The sequence below is a fragment of the Paralichthys olivaceus genome, chromosome 5, assembly GCF_024713975.1.
Source record: "Paralichthys olivaceus isolate ysfri-2021 chromosome 5, ASM2471397v2, whole genome shotgun sequence".
Taxonomy (NCBI): domain Eukaryota; kingdom Metazoa; phylum Chordata; class Actinopteri; order Pleuronectiformes; family Paralichthyidae; genus Paralichthys; species Paralichthys olivaceus.
In genome coordinates this window covers 1,361,600-1,380,211 of record NC_091097.1, presented here as the reverse complement: position 1 = coordinate 1,380,211, position 18,612 = coordinate 1,361,600, and the positions used below count along the sequence as shown (strand labels likewise).

The following is an 18,612-nucleotide window of genomic DNA, read 5'->3' as shown; positions in this document are numbered from 1 at the left end:
AGCTAAAAAATGTGGCGTGAGATATAAATAAGATAACGTCGATGTTGTATGGGAAAAGTTAAACCTAGAAGTTAAATGTAATTAATAAATGTGAGACCTTAATGTTGATTCAAAAGTTAAAGAACACACAAACGCAGTTTCACTCTCGGTCAGTAAGTATTTTTATTTTACATAACATGCCACCCCCCCCCCCCATCTATAAAAAGCACAAAGTCCACAATTTACATTTAAATAAGTTGAACAATGAAAAAAAACAAAGTGAAAAACATCAGTAACAAGGATTTTCTGGAGTCGAGTCAGTAAACATCAAAACTGTTCAAGCATAACGACTATTAGAGTAAAAACAACGTCCACGTACCAGTAAACACAAAAGTATCCCGACACCAAAGAAGAAAAGACTGAAGTGCTAATATCCACGATTCGTTTAGTCCTAAAAGGTTAATTGAAACTCAACTGTTGCCTTTGTAAGAGACGCTCATTGTTTAAACTGCTGAAAGAGTTCCACCTCTCGTCCGGATCCTCGCCCTCGCAGCAGATCGGCCTGAGGCTAAGGCATGAAGACAAATCACCCAACACATTAAAGACATTCAACCTTATGAATAAAGATGATGAGCCCTTCATAGTGACACCGAGGGGGAACATTTTAATGCAATTACGACAAATGCTTCTTGTGTTTTTTTGATCAAAATAAAACTCCGCAATGAAAAAAACGAGGCATAAAAATCTCCTGAGACAGAAACAGAAGCCACTGTGGTCTGAGGTTAATAAAACATCAAGCGTTAGAAAACACGAGCAGACGTAGACGGAAGGTTAACGACGCCTCAACATTTCTACCTAAAGCTTCTCATTAGTGTGAATATTGTGGTCGTGGTCGGTTTCATGAGCTCCGCGGGATGAGCGCTCAGATTTCCATGGAATCACATCGGGGTCACTGATATTTTGTGTGAAGTTGTACGAATATTAACTATCGAGGTTTTTTTTAAATGTAGCTGTGAAAATATGTGAATGTGTAAAACATTGTGTAGCTGTGGAAATACTATTTAAGATTTTTTTTATTTTTTTTTATTTCTACAGCAACAGAACGTCTTCACAGACACACACTCAAGGTGACGCACGACTAAAACATGCCACAAGCACAAAACACGAGTTTGACCCCGATTTGATTCTGTATTTTTTATTTCACCACAACATCCCTGCACACGAGAACCTGACGATCTGACTCACTGTCGCCCTCAACACACACACACACACACACACAGAAGACACTAACACAATATTTCGTTTCAAGGTTTCCCCTCAGGAATTGCATTGAATTTAAAGTTGCATTGAAGCGGTTTGACTGAATCGGTGCTCGACTTCAGTTAGACTCCAGTTACTTTAAGTCTGGAGCCTCAGATTCCTCTTGGTTTACAGAATCGTCCAAAACTGACTAAACCTCATCCTGTTGTGCAACTGAACATTTGTATCGGTGATCAGATGACGGGTCGGCAGGCAAAGAGCCGTTAGACGAGCAAAGAGACAGCCGCCAGCGTGGCGCTCGGCCTCTGACTAATCTGTTTCCAGAAAGATGCAAATAACGGGTGTGAGAGAGCGTGAGAAGTTTCTGTGTGCAGCCCAGTTCTGAAGAACCTCGATAAACCGACCAACTGAACAGAGACATTCAAAGTGAAGTGAAAGAAGAAATGAAACTATTGTGGGTTTGCTCCAACACAGGGCAGAGAGGTGCATTCCAGCGGAGAGGCACATCTGAAACCACTTAGAGAGCCCCCCCCCCCCATCCATGTTCACTTTGACCCGACAGACTAAACATCTCAATCGAACTTGAACTCGATGGAGGGGATTTAACCGTTAACTGAGAATACAAATCTCCAAACCAGAGGGGAACTTTTTCACCGCGACTCTAACGCACAAACAAAAACCGGCCCCAGCGGAAGAAGAACTCTCAGATTACAAACCGCGGGGAAACTTGTGTTTTCCCTCAGAAGGATTCTTTCTAGCTGCTTCCAGATCTGCACTGCGTTCCAGAGTTTCTCCCGCCAGGCCCCAAATAAAAGAACGTGCCCATGTGCACATCTGCTGTGTGTATGTTTCTCATTTTCAGGATTGTGTCACAGGAGCTTTTATAGCCGACGTGATCTCAGCGGTCTTTACGTTATTTAAACTCATCGGAGACGAGAACCTCCAGCTGCATAGTTCAGGCTGGAAGAGTTCACGTCGGCCGGAGGTCTGATCGTCTCACGCCTCCTTCAGCCTGTCAGATTTTTTAGCGATGAGCACAAAAGTGAACCAACTCGCACTTCTTGACCTCGATAAATTAAACTGTTGTGAAACGCGTCAGTGGGATCAGCTGAAAAGCGTCATTTCACACGTACCATAAAGAAAAACGTTTCCTCTTCGCTTTCATTGAGATTTAGGAACTCTTGAATCGTTCCACTTATTCTGAAGGAGATTTGTCGACCGAACATTTCCCCCGAACGGACCTTCACTCCCTTTTCACGTACAACTCGCGAGTTTACAGAAATAAACTAAAGGCTATGCGTTAATGCTGAATATTAGGGGGTTTTTAAACCCTAGGTGAGGTGTGGCGGCACGATGACTCATGGTTTATTGTTTTTAAACACATAAATCGACAGGAGCCCGAAGCTACGTTGATGATTCACCTCGAACCCAAAAAAAAAAAAAAACCCAGATTCCTTTCTCCCCTTGAAAGCTAATCATTAAATTCCTTCCTGTCAATTAAAAGAACATTTTCCATCCATGACTGACTTGCTCTTTTAAAATTAGTAACGGCTTCTTCGTGGTTTCTACAGCGTCATCGGGGGGGGGGGGGGGGGGGGCCGTGTTCAGAGGACCTTCTTGGACTGAGCTTTAGACGACTGTGAGGTTTTGGCGTCGGGAGTGAGAAGAATCATGACGTCTTGGAGAGCTTTGCTTATCTGAGCGCCGAACCTGTGGGAGTCCTGCGAAGCAGAGATAAGAATTGAGGATGTGTGTGGGGGGGGGGGGGGGGGGGGGGGGAGAAGGGAAGAGCAGAGAAAACCACAGAAACAGAAGGAAGTGGAGAGGGAGGAGAAGTGGGTAAAGGTATAAGACTGGAAGGCTGAGGCAGGTATCGATGGCCTTAGGGACTTTGTTGTTTCTGTCCTGCACCTTCATTATCTTTCTGAATGACTCACACACACACACACACTGGAGACAACCTGATCTATATCAACCTGGAGCGACAACCAAGGATTTCATGGTGAAAATAAAAGAGGATGAAAGAGGAAGTGAAAACAGACAGCGAAGCTCCGTGTGGTTCCAGACGTCCTGTGTAACTGCTTTTGTCTCCACTTAAGTAAACACTGGTTCTACTTGTATGGTGTAAAATACTTCCTGTTTCTGCGCCCCCCCCCCCCCTCATCTTCTAATTACTTCAGTATCTTTATATTTTATATTTTCTGAACCCTGACGACAGTAGCAGCTTTTACTTACAGTCCCACCGAAGGAGTATTTGGACGACACGTGGAAGTTGATCATATCCTCGCCAACGATGATGTAAGAAACCCCATAACCATCATCAGCAACCTGACGTGGGCACACAGATCACATGACATTCATTTACTGTGTGTGTGTGTGTGTGTGTGTGTGTGTGTGTGTGTGTGTGTGTGTGTGTGTGTGTGTTTACGACCCCTTCACCAGGGCAGCTCGTTTTTTTACTCACAGGTCCGAACCCTCCGCCCAGCGACACAAAGTCCGGATGGTTCTTCAGGTCAAACAGCTCCATCTGCTGAACTGGGGTCTGACTGGTGGAGAGACGCCACGGCTCCGACAAAACCTGCAGCGAAGACATCGCAGACGTGTCGGACTTGAGGAACTTTCATCATATCATTTCAATATCGTGAGAAATATCCCATGTGACCTGGTCTTCTATCATTTCTACCCAGTGTCACTTTAGTTTCTCTGTCTCGTTACTTATTTTACTCTCATGTCTATTGATAATTACTATGAAGCACTGGTTTGGCATTACTCAGGATACACATTTATTTAATTTACTTTATCTTTACTCTCTTTATTCGTTCTGTCACACACTGTTGACAGTGTCACCTCGGAGCAAGCCGGCATAAGTCTAATCGTAACGTGTTCTAGATGATTCTGCCGCCAAGGAGGAGATTGAGTTCCTCTCAGAGGAGGAGGATCCTCAGACACTGAAACGACACGGACAGACGTACCTCTTTGAGGAACGGTGACTCCACCCCCAGGTATTTGGACACCACGTACAGACAGAAGAGGTGTCGGTCGATTCCAGCTCCGGTCATGGCCATTCGATAGAGGTTCTGGTGCCTCTCCGAGGCCCGTCGGAAGAGATGCCTGCACTGTTCCTCTGTCTGACAAACCAATGCACACGTCACGCACCATCCAACACCTTCACATTTCCAACTGGAGTTTAAAAAGCTGCGCAGGCTCTTCCCTGACAACTGAACGGTACCTCTCCACGTTCCAGAGCTTTCACAAAGTCAGAGCTTTCGTTGGAGCAGGATCGAACGGTCTCCGTCCGGCCCTCCCTGAACAGACGGGTCATCGACGCCTCGTAGGTCAAACAGAAACCACCACGATCCTGGAGGAGGTGGAGAGAAGAGGTTTGAGAGGAGAAGACGGCAGAACCGGATCCAGTCACTGTTAGAGAACTAAAGACAGATGTTGGAGCATCATTTCTCTCTCTCTCTCTCTCTTCACGTTAATTATTTTCTACTCATTGCAGCGCTGCAGCTTCCCGGCTCCTTCAGCCTCACACTCTCAAATCTGTGTGTTACCCTGAAGTACGCCAGCTGGAGGCTGATCTGTATGAAGGCGTCCGGGCTGACGCGGAGCTTCTTGATGCGTCCTTTGCCGAAGTCTTTGAAGGGGAACACGTGACAGTCCACGTCATCTGCGAGCACTTGAGCCACAGCGAGGGATCTGTGCACCTGATCCTGAACCTGATGGGGGGGGGGGCGACAAAGATTGTTTAAATTACGTGAAGGTTTGAACATCAATCTTGTCTGGACACACACACACACACACACAGTCTGAGCTATAATCAGAGTAAAGCTTCCTTGTTCGTGTGAAGGATTGAGATATGAGGTAAAAGCACTGCCGTGCTCAAAATGCTGTAGCGGAGCCAAGAAACAGTAAAACAAACAGGAAATAGGAGTTTGAGAGGACAATCACCCTCCAGGTCTCAGTATCACATCCAGCACATGTCCTGAAATAAACTGCTGGAACCGTGTCAGATTGGAATCATGTAGGAGATTTAGATTTTTACAGTGAGTGGAAAACCCAGTGTGGAAAACCCAAGATGAGGTCGGCTGCTCCTCAACAGCTGCCCTGCCTTGGTGGAATAACGAGTCTGAACGAAATTCAGTTGTTATCAGTCAACCAGATCAACGAGGGGTTTTCCCTTTTACGATATCAGAGCAGGATATTTAAAGTTCAGTCGTACTATGCTCTCACTCTCACTCTGCTTGAGCTCAGGTATTTGAATGTAATCTGTGCTTGGATCTCTTTCTTTCTTTCTTTCTTCTCGATTTTAAGTTAATGCGATTGTTGACAATTTCATTCGTCATCACGACACCTGGCATTTATTTCTACTGTTTGAGGAAACCAGAAACCAGCCGTGACACCAGAGGAGGTTACAACTGTGTGGTCTTCATGGCAGGAGGACAAACATCTGTCCTGAAACTATAAATCTATGTAAACTGTGTTAAAGGACAATATGAAACACCACTTTCACAACACACAGCAGTTCACAGAGTAAAGTTTCTCATCGTCTCATGTTACCGGTTTCACTTTTGTTTGATTTACTGCTGCACTGATTAGTGTCATTGCATTTGTTTTCGTGAAGAGTGCAGTTGAATAGTTTGTGAATGATATACTGTGCAGATGAGTTGGCATAATAGCATGTTTTCTCTTATCACAGTTCGACTGTCAGCTGAAAGACATTTCCGGTGTCTCTGTTCAACAAACACAAAACCACACACTTACTCAAGTGGTAATTAAATATTAATGGAGAACTAAAACCAAATAAATCTGTTTCATTTCCCTTCCACTTTCTGTTTTGATATAATTCTGAAAATCACTCTCTCTGTCAGTTTGAAACAAACTCGCTGAGTCACTCAGCTGCGCTTCTGTTAAAGTGCCAGTGATGAAGATCATGTTTCAAAAATCCTTAATACTGCCTGAGCGTCGCTGTTACACCTGAGGATTGTGGGTAGTGTAGTACGTCTTCACACGTAAGACACGTTCTTTTCTTGTAGTTGAACAAAGTCGGACTCGAAACATCGTTTCACAATCACGTAGTTGGTGTTGAGTCGAGCTCGGACGGTTCAAATATTATGGCCGATGATCAAAATCTCTACTGAGAAAATGAACGGGATTATGTCACTCGGGAACCGTGTCTGAGGTCAAGTGTCAAAGTGATGAGACGTGAGATCATTGGAAAGTGAAATGAATCAACACGAGAGGCCGACACAAGCCGTGACACGACGTTACTCTGACTTGGTTCAGTGCCAACGAGAAGACGGGTCGTCTGAACAGCAGCATCTCTGTCTGGAGTGAAATGGCTTTCTCTCCTCTTTTGTATTTCCTGGAAATGCCTCAAGTCCACGAAATGTTTGGAAGTGAAAGCAACGAGTCGCTCAGAGGGAAAGTCCCTGCTCTCCCTCATCACAGCGTGTCTCACACACACACACACACACACAAACCCCAATAAGGACCAGTTGGGGGAGCACCTGGACCAAAAGCAAATTTGCCCATGGGCACAACAACAAAACAAAAGAAATTTGATTTCAAAATGTTTTTACACACGTCTGTATCCTCTGTACACGACCTCATGTCTTTACATCATCGTGCAAACCTACATCTTTGACTTCTTTTCAACTTTCTCTCTCTTGTCTACCTCATTGTCTGGAGACACGCCTCTTATGTTGAAACAGGGGAGGAAAGAAAAATAAGTCTAAAGTCCGTCAATTGTTTGATCTTTTCTGCGACACCCACTTTCATTTGTTGAGGGAGTGAGCTCCTGGGCTGCCGTTAGCAGTGGTGATATTTTGACTGCGTAAAAACAGGAAATATTCATTTTCAATCATTTTGTGCGCCATCGTTTACAAACTCCCAAAACGACACTTAAACTAAGTTGGAGAAGAAGTCACTTCCTGTACGTTTTTTTAAAAAAATGGCTGGCACCTAACCCTGGAAGCTTTGCACTCTGCATCAGGAAGCCAGGAGAAGACGTAAACGAGGGAGGAGATTCACAAGAGCTGGCGCACGGCGGACGTACCTCCGAGGGAATGTCCCAGTGGAGCCTCTGAGGGTGGGGCAGCGAGCGGTCCACCTCCCCTTTACAGTGCCCGTCCTCAGTGTAGCCCAGCTGGAAGGCGTCTGTGGCCAGGGTGTACTGGAGAGGAGACACACGGCACGTTCACATGCAAATATACACAATACACAGGATCGATGTCACTGAAAAAGTAAAAACGGACGAACCCACCTCCCACAGGTGAGCCACAGTGGGAGCGTCGGCCCAGGAGTGCTCTGCATTCAGTCCGCTCTTCCCGTTCTTGTAGATCACAATAGAGAACGATTTATCGAACCACCTGCAGGATGAGATCAATGAACAGTGTTTGAAGAAAAACACGTTTTATTTGTGACGCCAAGGAGAAGTGCTACATTACCCACAATCCTCAGGTGCAAAGGTGGATTTTAAGGAGCTTCGCCATGGAAATGTTTATCGGCGGCCACGAAAACCCGAATCACTATGATGGGATTACTTCTCTTTCTGAGAAACACCGCTGCACTATTTTATTTTATTTTATTAAAGAAACGAGGCAAAGAGGCTCATTCACAATGCATTATGGGATGTGTGGTTCCTTCACTTGAAATACTCACGCACACAGCCCTGTACCTTTGCCCCCGTTGTCACTCTCACTGCTCTGGATGTTAAGAAACTCACCCTCGACCTGGATTAAAAACTGTTCTCTGAGACGTCGATGGAGGAACTGAACTGAGCCAGAGACGCTCTGAATGAAGCCGATGACGAGAGGATGAATGAATCCTAACATTCTTACAAATACTAGAAATGTGAATTCGGTATATGTTGGTGGGTGGGCGACATTTCAATTGACAGTGGACAACAAGACACAATCACTGACACAATCGGGCCAGTGTCAGCAGTTAACACGGACACTCGCAAAGACTGAAGGGGGACTTGTTGTCCTGACCTATGAGAGACCGACTTTACTGCTGCCAAGAGTTTAAAAAGGTCACAGAGAGACAGAGGAGGGGAGGACAGACGAGGGGAGGACAGGCTGAGGAAGTGAGACGAGGAGAGACGAGGACGAGCTGTTGTTCCGCCAGAGTTGAAATATCACTTGAATCTGTTTATCATCATCTGTTGAGTTCAGGATTCGCATCTCAAGGTGAACTTTCCCTCCTTCTCACCTGTCGTAACATTTCCCGTGGAGCAGCGACTTGGCGTAGCGGTCCAGGTTTCCCGCCGGGTCCTCCCCCCTCATGCCTTGCTCCTGATCGTCCAGCGTAACGAAGAACGCCGCCCTCTCGATGGCATCCAGCGAGCGCTTGTTGATGCCGGAGCCGAAGTGCTGCTTCCTGATGTGGGACCAAGGAACCCTGGGTAAAAGGGGGCGACACATAAATCTGTTTATCACGGTGTTCGTCAGTCTGAGCACAAAAATAAAAAAAACACTTCTAACTGATCCAGGAGAAGGAGTCTGAGGAGCAGAGTTCATTAAAGAGGAAACAGCAGATGTGCTTTTTCAGCAAAACCACACGTTCTGAAGTCTAACAGCTGGTTGCCGCTTCCTCCCACTTCTCAAAAGATAAATAAATCACGTTTCAGTCAACGAGCCTCAGTTACCACTTCCTCCCACCTTTCATTGAGAACAACTTGAAGAAATAAATAAGTGACGTTTCAATCAACCACCCTCGTGCAAAAAACGTCTGTTTGCGATTTGTTGTGAAGTTCCCACAATCACCAAATTAATCTTTTTATTATAATTTTTTCTTTCTTACAAATACGAGCAGAATTAAACAAGTGGTCGAAGTAAAGGAACGTTTAAGTGTCGGTGGAGACTTGTGTTTAACGTCTTTCTACTCCATGGGACCGTGAGAACTCGGATCCATTACTGACTAACAGAGGCCTCGTTCAAAGGATCCGACGATAGCTGCGTGACTAGAATACCATAAATATCTGAACTCCTCTCTGTCGGTCTGTGTTGAGAGCTCCGTCCTGTTCAGATGAATACACACTCTGACGTGTCCATTGATATTTTCTGTTGGACCCTCTGTTGTGGCCTGAGATCTTCAGAAGAAGAAACGCTTTTATTAAATCCAGGATGTTATTTCCTCATTAGCTTATGAACGAATGTGTAAAAGAGCACATCGTGAATATTTCTACATTATTTGTGTGTGAACTCCAAAGTTGCTGCAGCTGAGAACAAGAAATAATTATATATTATTATAATTATATATATTTCTGTGAGTTAAAAAGTAAAACTCAACACAGTGATTCCAGAACATTCAGGCTTTCTGCTCCTTTTCTCTTCTGATGTTTCTGATGTGTGACGAGCTGTTAAAACTTCTTCTCCTCTTCTGAATTCTTCTTTCCATTCTATCGTTTCACTTTCAAAAATCTATTCTCAGTTTCTACTTGTTCTTTTCTTTTCTCTTTACCAGTTCTAAACCTCACTGTCTGACGACTTGATAAATCCCAAAGACAACCTCCCCTGCAGAGAGTCCCAGTGGAACAAGTTAACATGAGACCGAGATGATTATTGGCGATGATGTTCAGAGTGTGTTTGAATGTCTGGCAGTCAAACTCCGCCACCTGAGTTACGCTGGTTGTTCGGTGTCGGATACAAAAGCCGGGACAATAAACAAAGTTCCCGTTCAACGTGTCGTTGTTCTCCTGGTTCATAACGACGCAACAGAAACATCACAGTGGCCACGAGTCGTTTCGTCAGGGAGACTGTTTACTGTCTGGCATCACAAGCTTCAGCCGCAAACATGGTTTGATCTGATGAGTCATTCTGAGCAAGAGACGCTTAATTCGGCTGCTCAAAAAGCACGGGCTCAAACGTAAACAATACGCTGACCTCGGGCGAGTTCTAGATTTCTTCATGCGTCTGGTTCAAACACAGTGTGAGAGTGATGAGGAGGATGAGGAGGAGGATGATGCTGGTGATGTCCGGCTGCTCAGGTCTACCCCCCAGTGATGAAACGCTCTTACTGCATCTTGAGTTTATTCAGCATCAGGGCCTGAACGTCACAAATACACACACACATATCCATCCTCCCTCCCTCCCTCCCTCCCTCCCTCCCTCCCTCACACAGTTCCTACCTGTCTCCAGCAGTGAGAGCTCCCAGTTTCTCCTCTCCAGTGTGTGGAGGTGAGGAGTCGTCCAGGATCCTCTGGACCTGGAACTCGATCTCTCGTGGAGACAGCAGGCGGCCTGCGCGGTACACCCACAGGCGGAAGAAGCGGCCTTTGTGGTACACCGCCACGAACTCGCTGTCCTGCCAGTGCTGCAGCACGTCTGTGGAGGGGAGAAGACGATTACTCGTATATCGTCCTTCTACAGATCAGAACCTGAGAGTTCCTGGACCGACTCAGTGTCCGAACATCAGCCGACAGAATTTTATCCAATAAACAATAAAGTACACGTGCTGTGAGAATGTGTGTGTGTCTGTGTGTTACCGGTCTCTTCTCCTGGAGTGCGTGTTGTGTTGAACATCCTCTCACACTGAGCGGCACACAGAGGGATGACGGTACCTGGAACACGACTCTACACACACACACACACACACACACACACACACACACACACACACACACACACACACACACACACACACACACACACACACACACACACACACACACACACACACACACACACACACATTATTAATATGTATTGTTTGAAGTAACACTCCGACACATGATACGGCACATTTCCTAACTTGCAATATTTACTTATATGTACTTTTATAAACGATATCTGCGTAATGATTTGGGACGTTTTATGGAATTCAAGTGAGTGTGTGTGTGTGTGTGTGTCACAAGTCAACAATAAAAATGTCTGTGCACACATAAACAACTGTCTGTACCTCCACTATCTAAAATCGAGAAATTGACTCTGTCCCACATGTCAGAGGACAATGATTTACAGTTACGGCGTTCAAAAGAGTCGTCTTCCAAAAAGATGGAGGCGTGGATAACTGATTTAAGGGAGGATATCCAGCTGCTACAATATAAGAGGTTAATGATTGAACCACATATACGCTAACGTTCCTGATGTTTGTGTGAAATGCAGAGAAGGGTACACGAATCCATTGTTTATGGGAAACTGAAAGAATCTGGAAAAGTGTATTACATTGTACTGGGCTCATAGTTGGAAGGGAAGTTCCGTTGCGAGCCAAAATATGTTTTCCTGGGAATATATCCAGAAAACTTCGTGACCCCAAATCTGTCTCAGCGGCACTCACTGCTCATTGACTTTGGACTCTTGCAAGCCAGGAGGATAATCGCACCATTGTGGAAAAGTACGGACGCACCTTCTATTGGAATGTGGACGAAAGACCTGATGTCCTGTCTCGCTCTGGACAAACTAACATATATATATATATATAGACTTTCTGGAAACTCACAACCTTGAATTGTGATTAATTCTACAAGTCCTGTAAATGATGCACTGCTGTGATCCTACTGGAATTTATTATTGTTTTATTTAATTATTATTTATCTACATGATTTGATTTTTTACATTTCATTTATCTAACCCTCATTTTTAATGTGTTAAAATGTTTAAATCTATGAGAAAAATCACAATAAAAAAATACGATGAATAAAATGTCACGAGTCGTATTTTAGCTGCACCGTGGTGTCCCGCCTCCTTTGCAAACATGCCGTCCTACCCACAAAAACACACACACACACTCATTAATCAATCATCTCTGCAGATATCGCTGCAGTTTTACCGGTTTGAGTTCCTCCCGGTTGACTTTGCGGCGGTAGAGCAGCAGGGCAGTGATGGTGTTTCCTGCTCTGGCAGCCTGCAGCGGGGTCGGGGTCACATACAGAAAGTCCTGGACAATCGAACACACACACACACACACACATTGGACGTTAGATTTAAAACAAAATGATGCACGAACATGTACTGTGACGTCAGAACAACTTTGAACTGGAGGTTGCAGGTTACCATGCCGTAGTAGTTACTGTTGACCATGATGGGACCTCGGCTCCTCAGGTAGATGAACTCCTCCCACCAGTCACTCACCTGGAGACACAAACACAACGTTGAGTTTGTTCTTCGAGTCAAACCACAAAGAGCGACTGCGTTCAAACTGCAGAGTATCCACACTCACATAGTTGGTGGCCCACAGAGCTTTCAGTTTCAAGTAGCGCTGGAGACGGTTTCCCAGACTGGACTCGAACTGATTCCCCAGTTCAGTCATCCGTTCAAACTCCGGATCCGTCAGCAGGGGGCGCACTGACTCCAAGTACTGAGAGACAGAGTCAGTGGAAATTATCAATTTAGATGAAAACGTGCACAAACATCAAGACACAGTCACACACAGAGGACATAAAGGTGTGTGTGTGTGTGTGTGTGTGTGTGTGTGTGTGTGTGTGTGTGTGTGTGTGTGTGTGTGCTCACCCTGCTCAGTGTGTCTCTGATGGCAGGAACAGGCAGGTGAGGTAGAGACGTCTGGTAACTGTACAGCAGAGGCTTCCTGCTCGATAACAACCTCAACAGCGTCTGAGAGAAACAAAAGACAGAACTTTCTGACCTGCACTGAACTCTGGGTAATCTCCAGACGTTCTCCAGAGATAAAAAAAAAAAAGATAAAAAATAAAAATCTTACCACCCAGACTTTGGTGGTGTTGGAAACTCGGCCGTGCTGCTCGAACATCCACTGGTGGTAGGAGAGCAGCAGCTTGAGGCAGAACCTGAGGGCGAGGATGAGCGAGAGCCACAGCAGGGTGCTGAAGACCAGCGCCGACAACATGGTCTGACCCTGAGCGCTGAGCGACACGTGCAGGCTGCAACAAGGCAGACAGGTCAGCGATTGATATTAGAGCACTTACTGTACAGTGTCTTTTACACTATATATATATATCAATAAAGCTTATACGTGGATCATATTTGCAGATCAGGTTTCAAATGCCACATTATTATTGTAATCTGTAGATATGCACCACAACAACCAGCAGGGGGCAGCATGCCGTGCACTTTAAGTCTAATTAATACCGTAATTAAATATAATACAGATGCAGGGAATCAGTTCATCTAGTCCACATCTGTCGAGAATCACACAAACCAAGAATAGAAATATAAACACAGAGAATAATAATGTGGAAATAATTAACAGGAAAACAAATATGGGAATAAAGGAAAACACTGAATTATATATATATAAAATATAAAAAGATTAAAATAAATAGATCAATGCAAATATAATTGGTATGTTATGATAAAATGTCACTCTGCGAGTATTGATCCAGGTTGTTGAGCTGAAGCGTCACATGAGGTGAAACTCTTTAGGTCACAAACCGGAGGGAAGTGGGTGAGAGGTGAGGAGCGGACACGCCCACGCCGCTCCACAATGATTCATGAGCTTTACACGACTTTAACAAATGTTTAGATCCAACTCTTCCTTAAAGTGGAGCTGACGCACAACGCTGGAGTTCAGAGGCTGATGACGATGTTGGTTTAGAAATAAAATGTTTTTTTTTTATTTAACAGGTGACGGGTGGCAGCGCTTTATCATCCCCAGATATTTGGATTTGTTCGGTGCAGCTCCGACAGAAGCTCGAGTTCCAGCTTTTACTTTATTATGAGACAAATTTCACAACCGTGTGTGTGTGTGTGTGTGTGTGTGTGTGTGTGTGTGTGTGTGTACCTGAGCGGCAGGTGTTGCTGTATCTTGGCGATGAGCCCCATGCTGGGATCCGAGCGCATGTACATGGTGGCCAGGATCGCTATGACGACGAAGAGCCAGGAGGAGGGGCTGGCGGGGTACACTCCCTTAATCACCCTGTTCTGTTACCACCGAAGAAGAATCAACATCAGTCACCTGAAAAAACCTCTGGCTCCTGCTCAGACAGAGAATGTGAAGAATCGACGCTCGGGGACTCGTCTGTGTGTTTGCAGAATGTGTGGCCTCGATGTTCACGTGCATGAGCGAGACACATGAGTAACAAACGCCGCTGCACGCGCTCCAATGAGCAGCAGCGTGTCCGTCCAGCAGGAGGAACAGTCGTGTCGGGATGTGTCAGGAAAGACTCATCATTTCAAAACTGCTGAGGATTCACACCTGTAATGAAGCTGTCTGAGTTCAGCTCCCTCACACAAATCACATCCCGTCCTCCTCCTGACTCACACACCCAGACAACGTCAGGCATGAGGAAGTGCATTGCACACCTGCAGACACACACACACACACACACACACACACACACACACACAGCAGCACGAAGGGATTTCTCCTCCGTCACGCTCACCCTGATGCGGCTGACTCGTTTCTTCCACGATCGGACTCCGGACAGGTAGATCTGGTTCAGAGCCTGGTAGGACAGCTGGAGGTCGATGCCCTCCGGGGTTATGGTGAACTGGAACGCCACCGCCTGGTGGGCCTCCGCCATCGCTGAGGAAACAAGTGAGCCAACATTTAGACGGAAGAAACAAATTCACGTTTGGATGTTGGGGCGTGTGACACACAGACAAATGCATAATGAGATAATGCCGACACGTTGAATATATGGAATGAAACTTTGAATATATACATTTGTCTGTGTGTCTGCAGAGCGCTGTGTGAGTAACATGTCGCGGATCATCAAATACGTTCAATACTAAACGAAATGTTCAGCCTGCATTGGTCTATGAATGCAGGTGATTCTTATTGTATCTAAACAAATTATGAAGAGCTTCTCTTTCAGTTCATGAAATCCCCGTAGCCGCAGCAGCTTCGCCAGTGCCGGAGAAGAGAGCAGTGCCATTACGCACGGCCCTTCACTGTGTTTCACCTTTATTAAATCACAGGTAAACTATATCAAGCTGACCACACGGTGTCTTGGGCCCTTCCTTGTGTACGGGTGGAGATTGTTCTCTGGGTGTTGTCGGGTTCTCCTGTGAGGTTGAAGACACGCTGAGGTCGGCCTGATAAACAGCTGCCTGCTGTAGGAGGTCTGCCAGGATTCAAAAGGGAGCGAACTTCCTTGTCAGAAGAACGGCATTGGGCGGGGCTATCGGGGGGGTTTTGGGTGTGTTACTGACGTCCTCATAGTTGAATATTGCTGCAACGAGATGGTGAGCGGACTAACTCACAGTCAGCTATAGCATCCACACGTTACACAAGATGGCCGCAGGCACTGCGGTGAAGTCTGACGTCAGTCAAGTTTCATTCCATATATTCAAAGTTTTAATTTCCTGAACGGCATGCCATAACGTGTATATACATGTATATGAATATACATGTATATATACATATGTATATATGTACATGTATGTACATATGTGGGGGGGGGGTCCTGCTCTTTTTAAAAGGACAGGAACTTGCAGCTGTTGCAGATGATCGAGGTCTCTGGTTTTATTCTGAATGGTGACATGACTTAACTCAACCTATAGAAAGAAGGTCAACATGTTATCCTATGAGGTCGGCTGTCAGTGCATGTGTGTGCATGTGTGTGCATGTGTGTGCATCTCTGTGCGTGTCTGTGCGTGTCATCTTTCTCTCTGTGCAGCCATGCGACTGATTGCTGCATAGTTGTCACTTCCAACTGCTGTTTAACTGTTTGTCTGCGAGTGAGTGAATGAGAGTGTGTGTGTGTGTGTGTGTGTGTGTGTGTGTGTGTGTGTGTGTGTGTGTGTGTGTGTGACCCTTCATGATTCAACCATTTCTCTTTTGCCAGATTCGTTTTGGTGAGTTCACCCAAAAAGGAAAAAACGATACACGAACTGAAAATACACAAGAGAATAATAAATCCTGAAACCTCCACATATGAAATGTATGTTTGAGACACCAGCACCTGTAGAGTGACAATCAGCAGCAACACGCTAAGATCATGTAAAGAACCTCTGCCTCCTGTCCTTCACACACACACACCAACTCCACAGAGTCGTCTCTCGTCCACACTGCTCAGACTCCCAGAGACGCTCAAACAAAGTTCAGTTTGAAAACTTCAGATCTGTGTTTCAGTCTGAAACGAGCAGAAACTGAGATGTTTGGAACCGATGACGTGGAAACACACGACAATCGGTTCAAACTGAAAACCCTGGTGTGGACAGACACCTGCCGAGGGACGTGCAGGGTTCAGGAGGCCGACAGAGAGCGACTCTGGAATCCGGTTGTTCTCGTCTGTACAAATTTCAGTGATTGTCCACTGTCTCCACTAAAGGGTTTGACAGATGTCTCACCTTACATGTCCCTTACTGAGTTAAGCACCTGGTTGTGAATAAATACTCGTGTGTGTCAAACTGTTTCAGCGTACATCTCTACGTCTCACCCTCGAGACAGAAGTGGTATTTTTTTTTTTTAAACCTCAGGTAGTCGAGCATCACTTCCTGCTGCTTCTAGCAAATGACAAGAATTTTCTCAGAGAAAATAAGAGAAGTGTTTAGTTCCCGTCTCTGAAGCTGCGACGGGAACTAACACAACAGTTCCATGATGAACAAGCTCTGACTCCGCTTCACATGAGACGTGAGGTTCGTGGACAAAACTTCAAATTAGGGTTTGATTGAAGACGAAGCTGTCAGACGGGTTCGACCTGCCGGAGCAGAGGAGGAGCCGAAGCTGCAGAGCGTACACACACACACACACACACACACACACACACACACACACACACACACACACACACACACACAGAGGTTTACATAGTTACCTCAACAAACCTGAACCACTTCATAACTCAACTTTAACCAAACCACATCTGACCCCTGATCTTATAACAACTGAATCCCCAAACCTGAAACCAGTGAGGAGCAGACAAACTGTCCTCACACACACCTTCAGGACTTCAGAGGACAACAAAGAGACTTTTTACCTCCTTCGATCCAACTTTGACCAAAGCTGAACCTGACCTTGACTCTGGACTCCAACTCACGAAGTCAGTGAAACTAAAGCTCAGGTGTAGAAGCTGAGCTCATTCACATCAGAGACACCGGACTCACAACGAGACAAGTTCAAATGTCTCCAGGAGACTCGTTGATGTCTCCTGTCAGAGACTCTGTGTGTGTTTCCTGCTGTTGACAACATGGCTGATGTTTCTGAATGAACTTCTCCTTCTTCTCTTTTCATCCTGCAGGAGATTCTCCTCAGCTTCAGCCACAAACTGAATCCAGGCTCGAAGTGTCACGTGTCAAACTGAAGCTCTGTGTTTGGCTTCAATCAAACTTTATTTCTTCAAACGACGTTGATTTCTGATGTTCTGTAACTTTGTTGATGAATAAACTTTATTTAAAAGGAGTTTTGGAAACAAAGTCTCCTCAGTTGGCGCGTGTCGTCACCACGCTGCTCCATCCACGCACATTCTCTCACACGCACATTCTCTCTTTCTCACACACACACACACACACACACACACACACACACACACACACACACACACACACACACACACACACACACACACACACACACAGCTCCATTCATGCTCAGCACCATCCCCACGCACCGCGCCGTGCACGAGCGTCGAGCACGAAGCAGAGAATAAAAATGAAAGTGAAGAAAGATCTCGACCCAGAAGAAGAAGAAGAAGAAGAAGAGGAGGAGGAGGAGGAGGAGAAGACTCTACCTGAAGCGTCCGGAGGAGTTTTTCCGCGGAGGATTCAGACGCAGCCGTGAGTTCGAACCCCTTCCTGTTGTTCTCGGTGCAGGAGGCTCTTCCTCTGACGACCAGCACCACCACCCTGCGAAGATGGGTCCACGGGAACAGGATGTGTCACTACATGCAGGAGGAGCACAGAGAGCGGAGGCCCTGCTTATGAAGGCGTCAGGAGGAGCTGAGGTCCACGCCTGCAGTCATACCTGACATTAAGTAAACATCATTAATGAATGTAGGTGATTATTAATAACACTAATTCATGGTTGTGGTTAAATTAATCTTTTAATCATTGAGAGTAGTTCCCTTCAATCAAGCTTTTAAGAGTTTTAAACAACTTTATTTAAGTATTTGGAGGAAACCGAACATTTAGGTCAAATAGAATGAGCCCAACAACAATGTAAAATAAAAAATAAATGATGAATCACAGTTGCTTCTGCACACACACATTATCTAACTTTCAATATTTACTTTAATATGTACTTTTATAAACGATATCTGCGTAAAGGTGTGGGAAGTTTTATGGAATTCAAGTGTGTGTGTGTCAAAGGTCAACAATACAGCGTGGTGTCCCACCTCCTTTGCAAACATGACGTCAACAATGCAAATACAACAACAACAAAAAGATAAAGATGCTTCTGGTGCTCTGAGACAAATCCTTGAAAATTAAAAAGTCGGAGTGAGAGCTCTGTCCTTTTTTTTTTTTCTCTCCTCCGTGTGACGTCACAGATGGAGCCCAGCCTCCTCTGACACAT

At 45.4% G+C, this 18,612-nt stretch overlaps 1 protein-coding gene across 1 annotated transcript; it reads right to left on the bottom strand.

The window, feature by feature from the left end:
- Positions 1 to 143: 143 nt before the first annotated feature.
- Positions 144 to 17,992, bottom strand: cpt1a2b (carnitine palmitoyltransferase 1A2b). The gene is made up of 19 exons (XM_069524979.1): positions 17,831 to 17,992; positions 14,540 to 14,682; positions 13,939 to 14,078; positions 12,901 to 13,078; positions 12,693 to 12,794; positions 12,403 to 12,540; positions 12,237 to 12,314; positions 12,013 to 12,120; positions 10,730 to 10,817; positions 10,373 to 10,568; positions 8,455 to 8,643; positions 7,505 to 7,610; positions 7,298 to 7,414; positions 4,794 to 4,958; positions 4,469 to 4,597; positions 4,212 to 4,367; positions 3,704 to 3,817; positions 3,475 to 3,567; positions 144 to 2,960 (listed from the first exon to the last, which is right to left on the bottom strand). The coding sequence occupies exons 2-19, from the start codon at positions 14,678 to 14,680 to the stop codon at positions 2,844 to 2,846; spliced, it is 2,355 nt and encodes a 784-aa protein (XP_069381080.1). The 5' UTR covers positions 14,681 to 14,682; positions 17,831 to 17,992; the 3' UTR covers positions 144 to 2,843.
- Between the last annotated feature and the right edge of the window lie 620 nt (positions 17,993 to 18,612).

Coding starts and splice junctions, on each gene's coding strand:
- cpt1a2b (XM_069524979.1), bottom strand. CDS start 14,680: ATGGCGGAGGCCCACCAGGCGGTGGCGTTCCAGTTCACCATAACCCCG. Junction 12,121..12,236: donor ACAGTAACTACTACGGCATG/GTAACCTGCAAC, acceptor TCGATTGTCCAG/GACTTTCTGTATGTGACCCC. Junction 4,368..4,468: donor AAGCTCTGGAACGTGGAGAG/GTACCGTTCAGT, acceptor TTGGTTTGTCAG/ACAGAGGAACAGTGCAGGCA.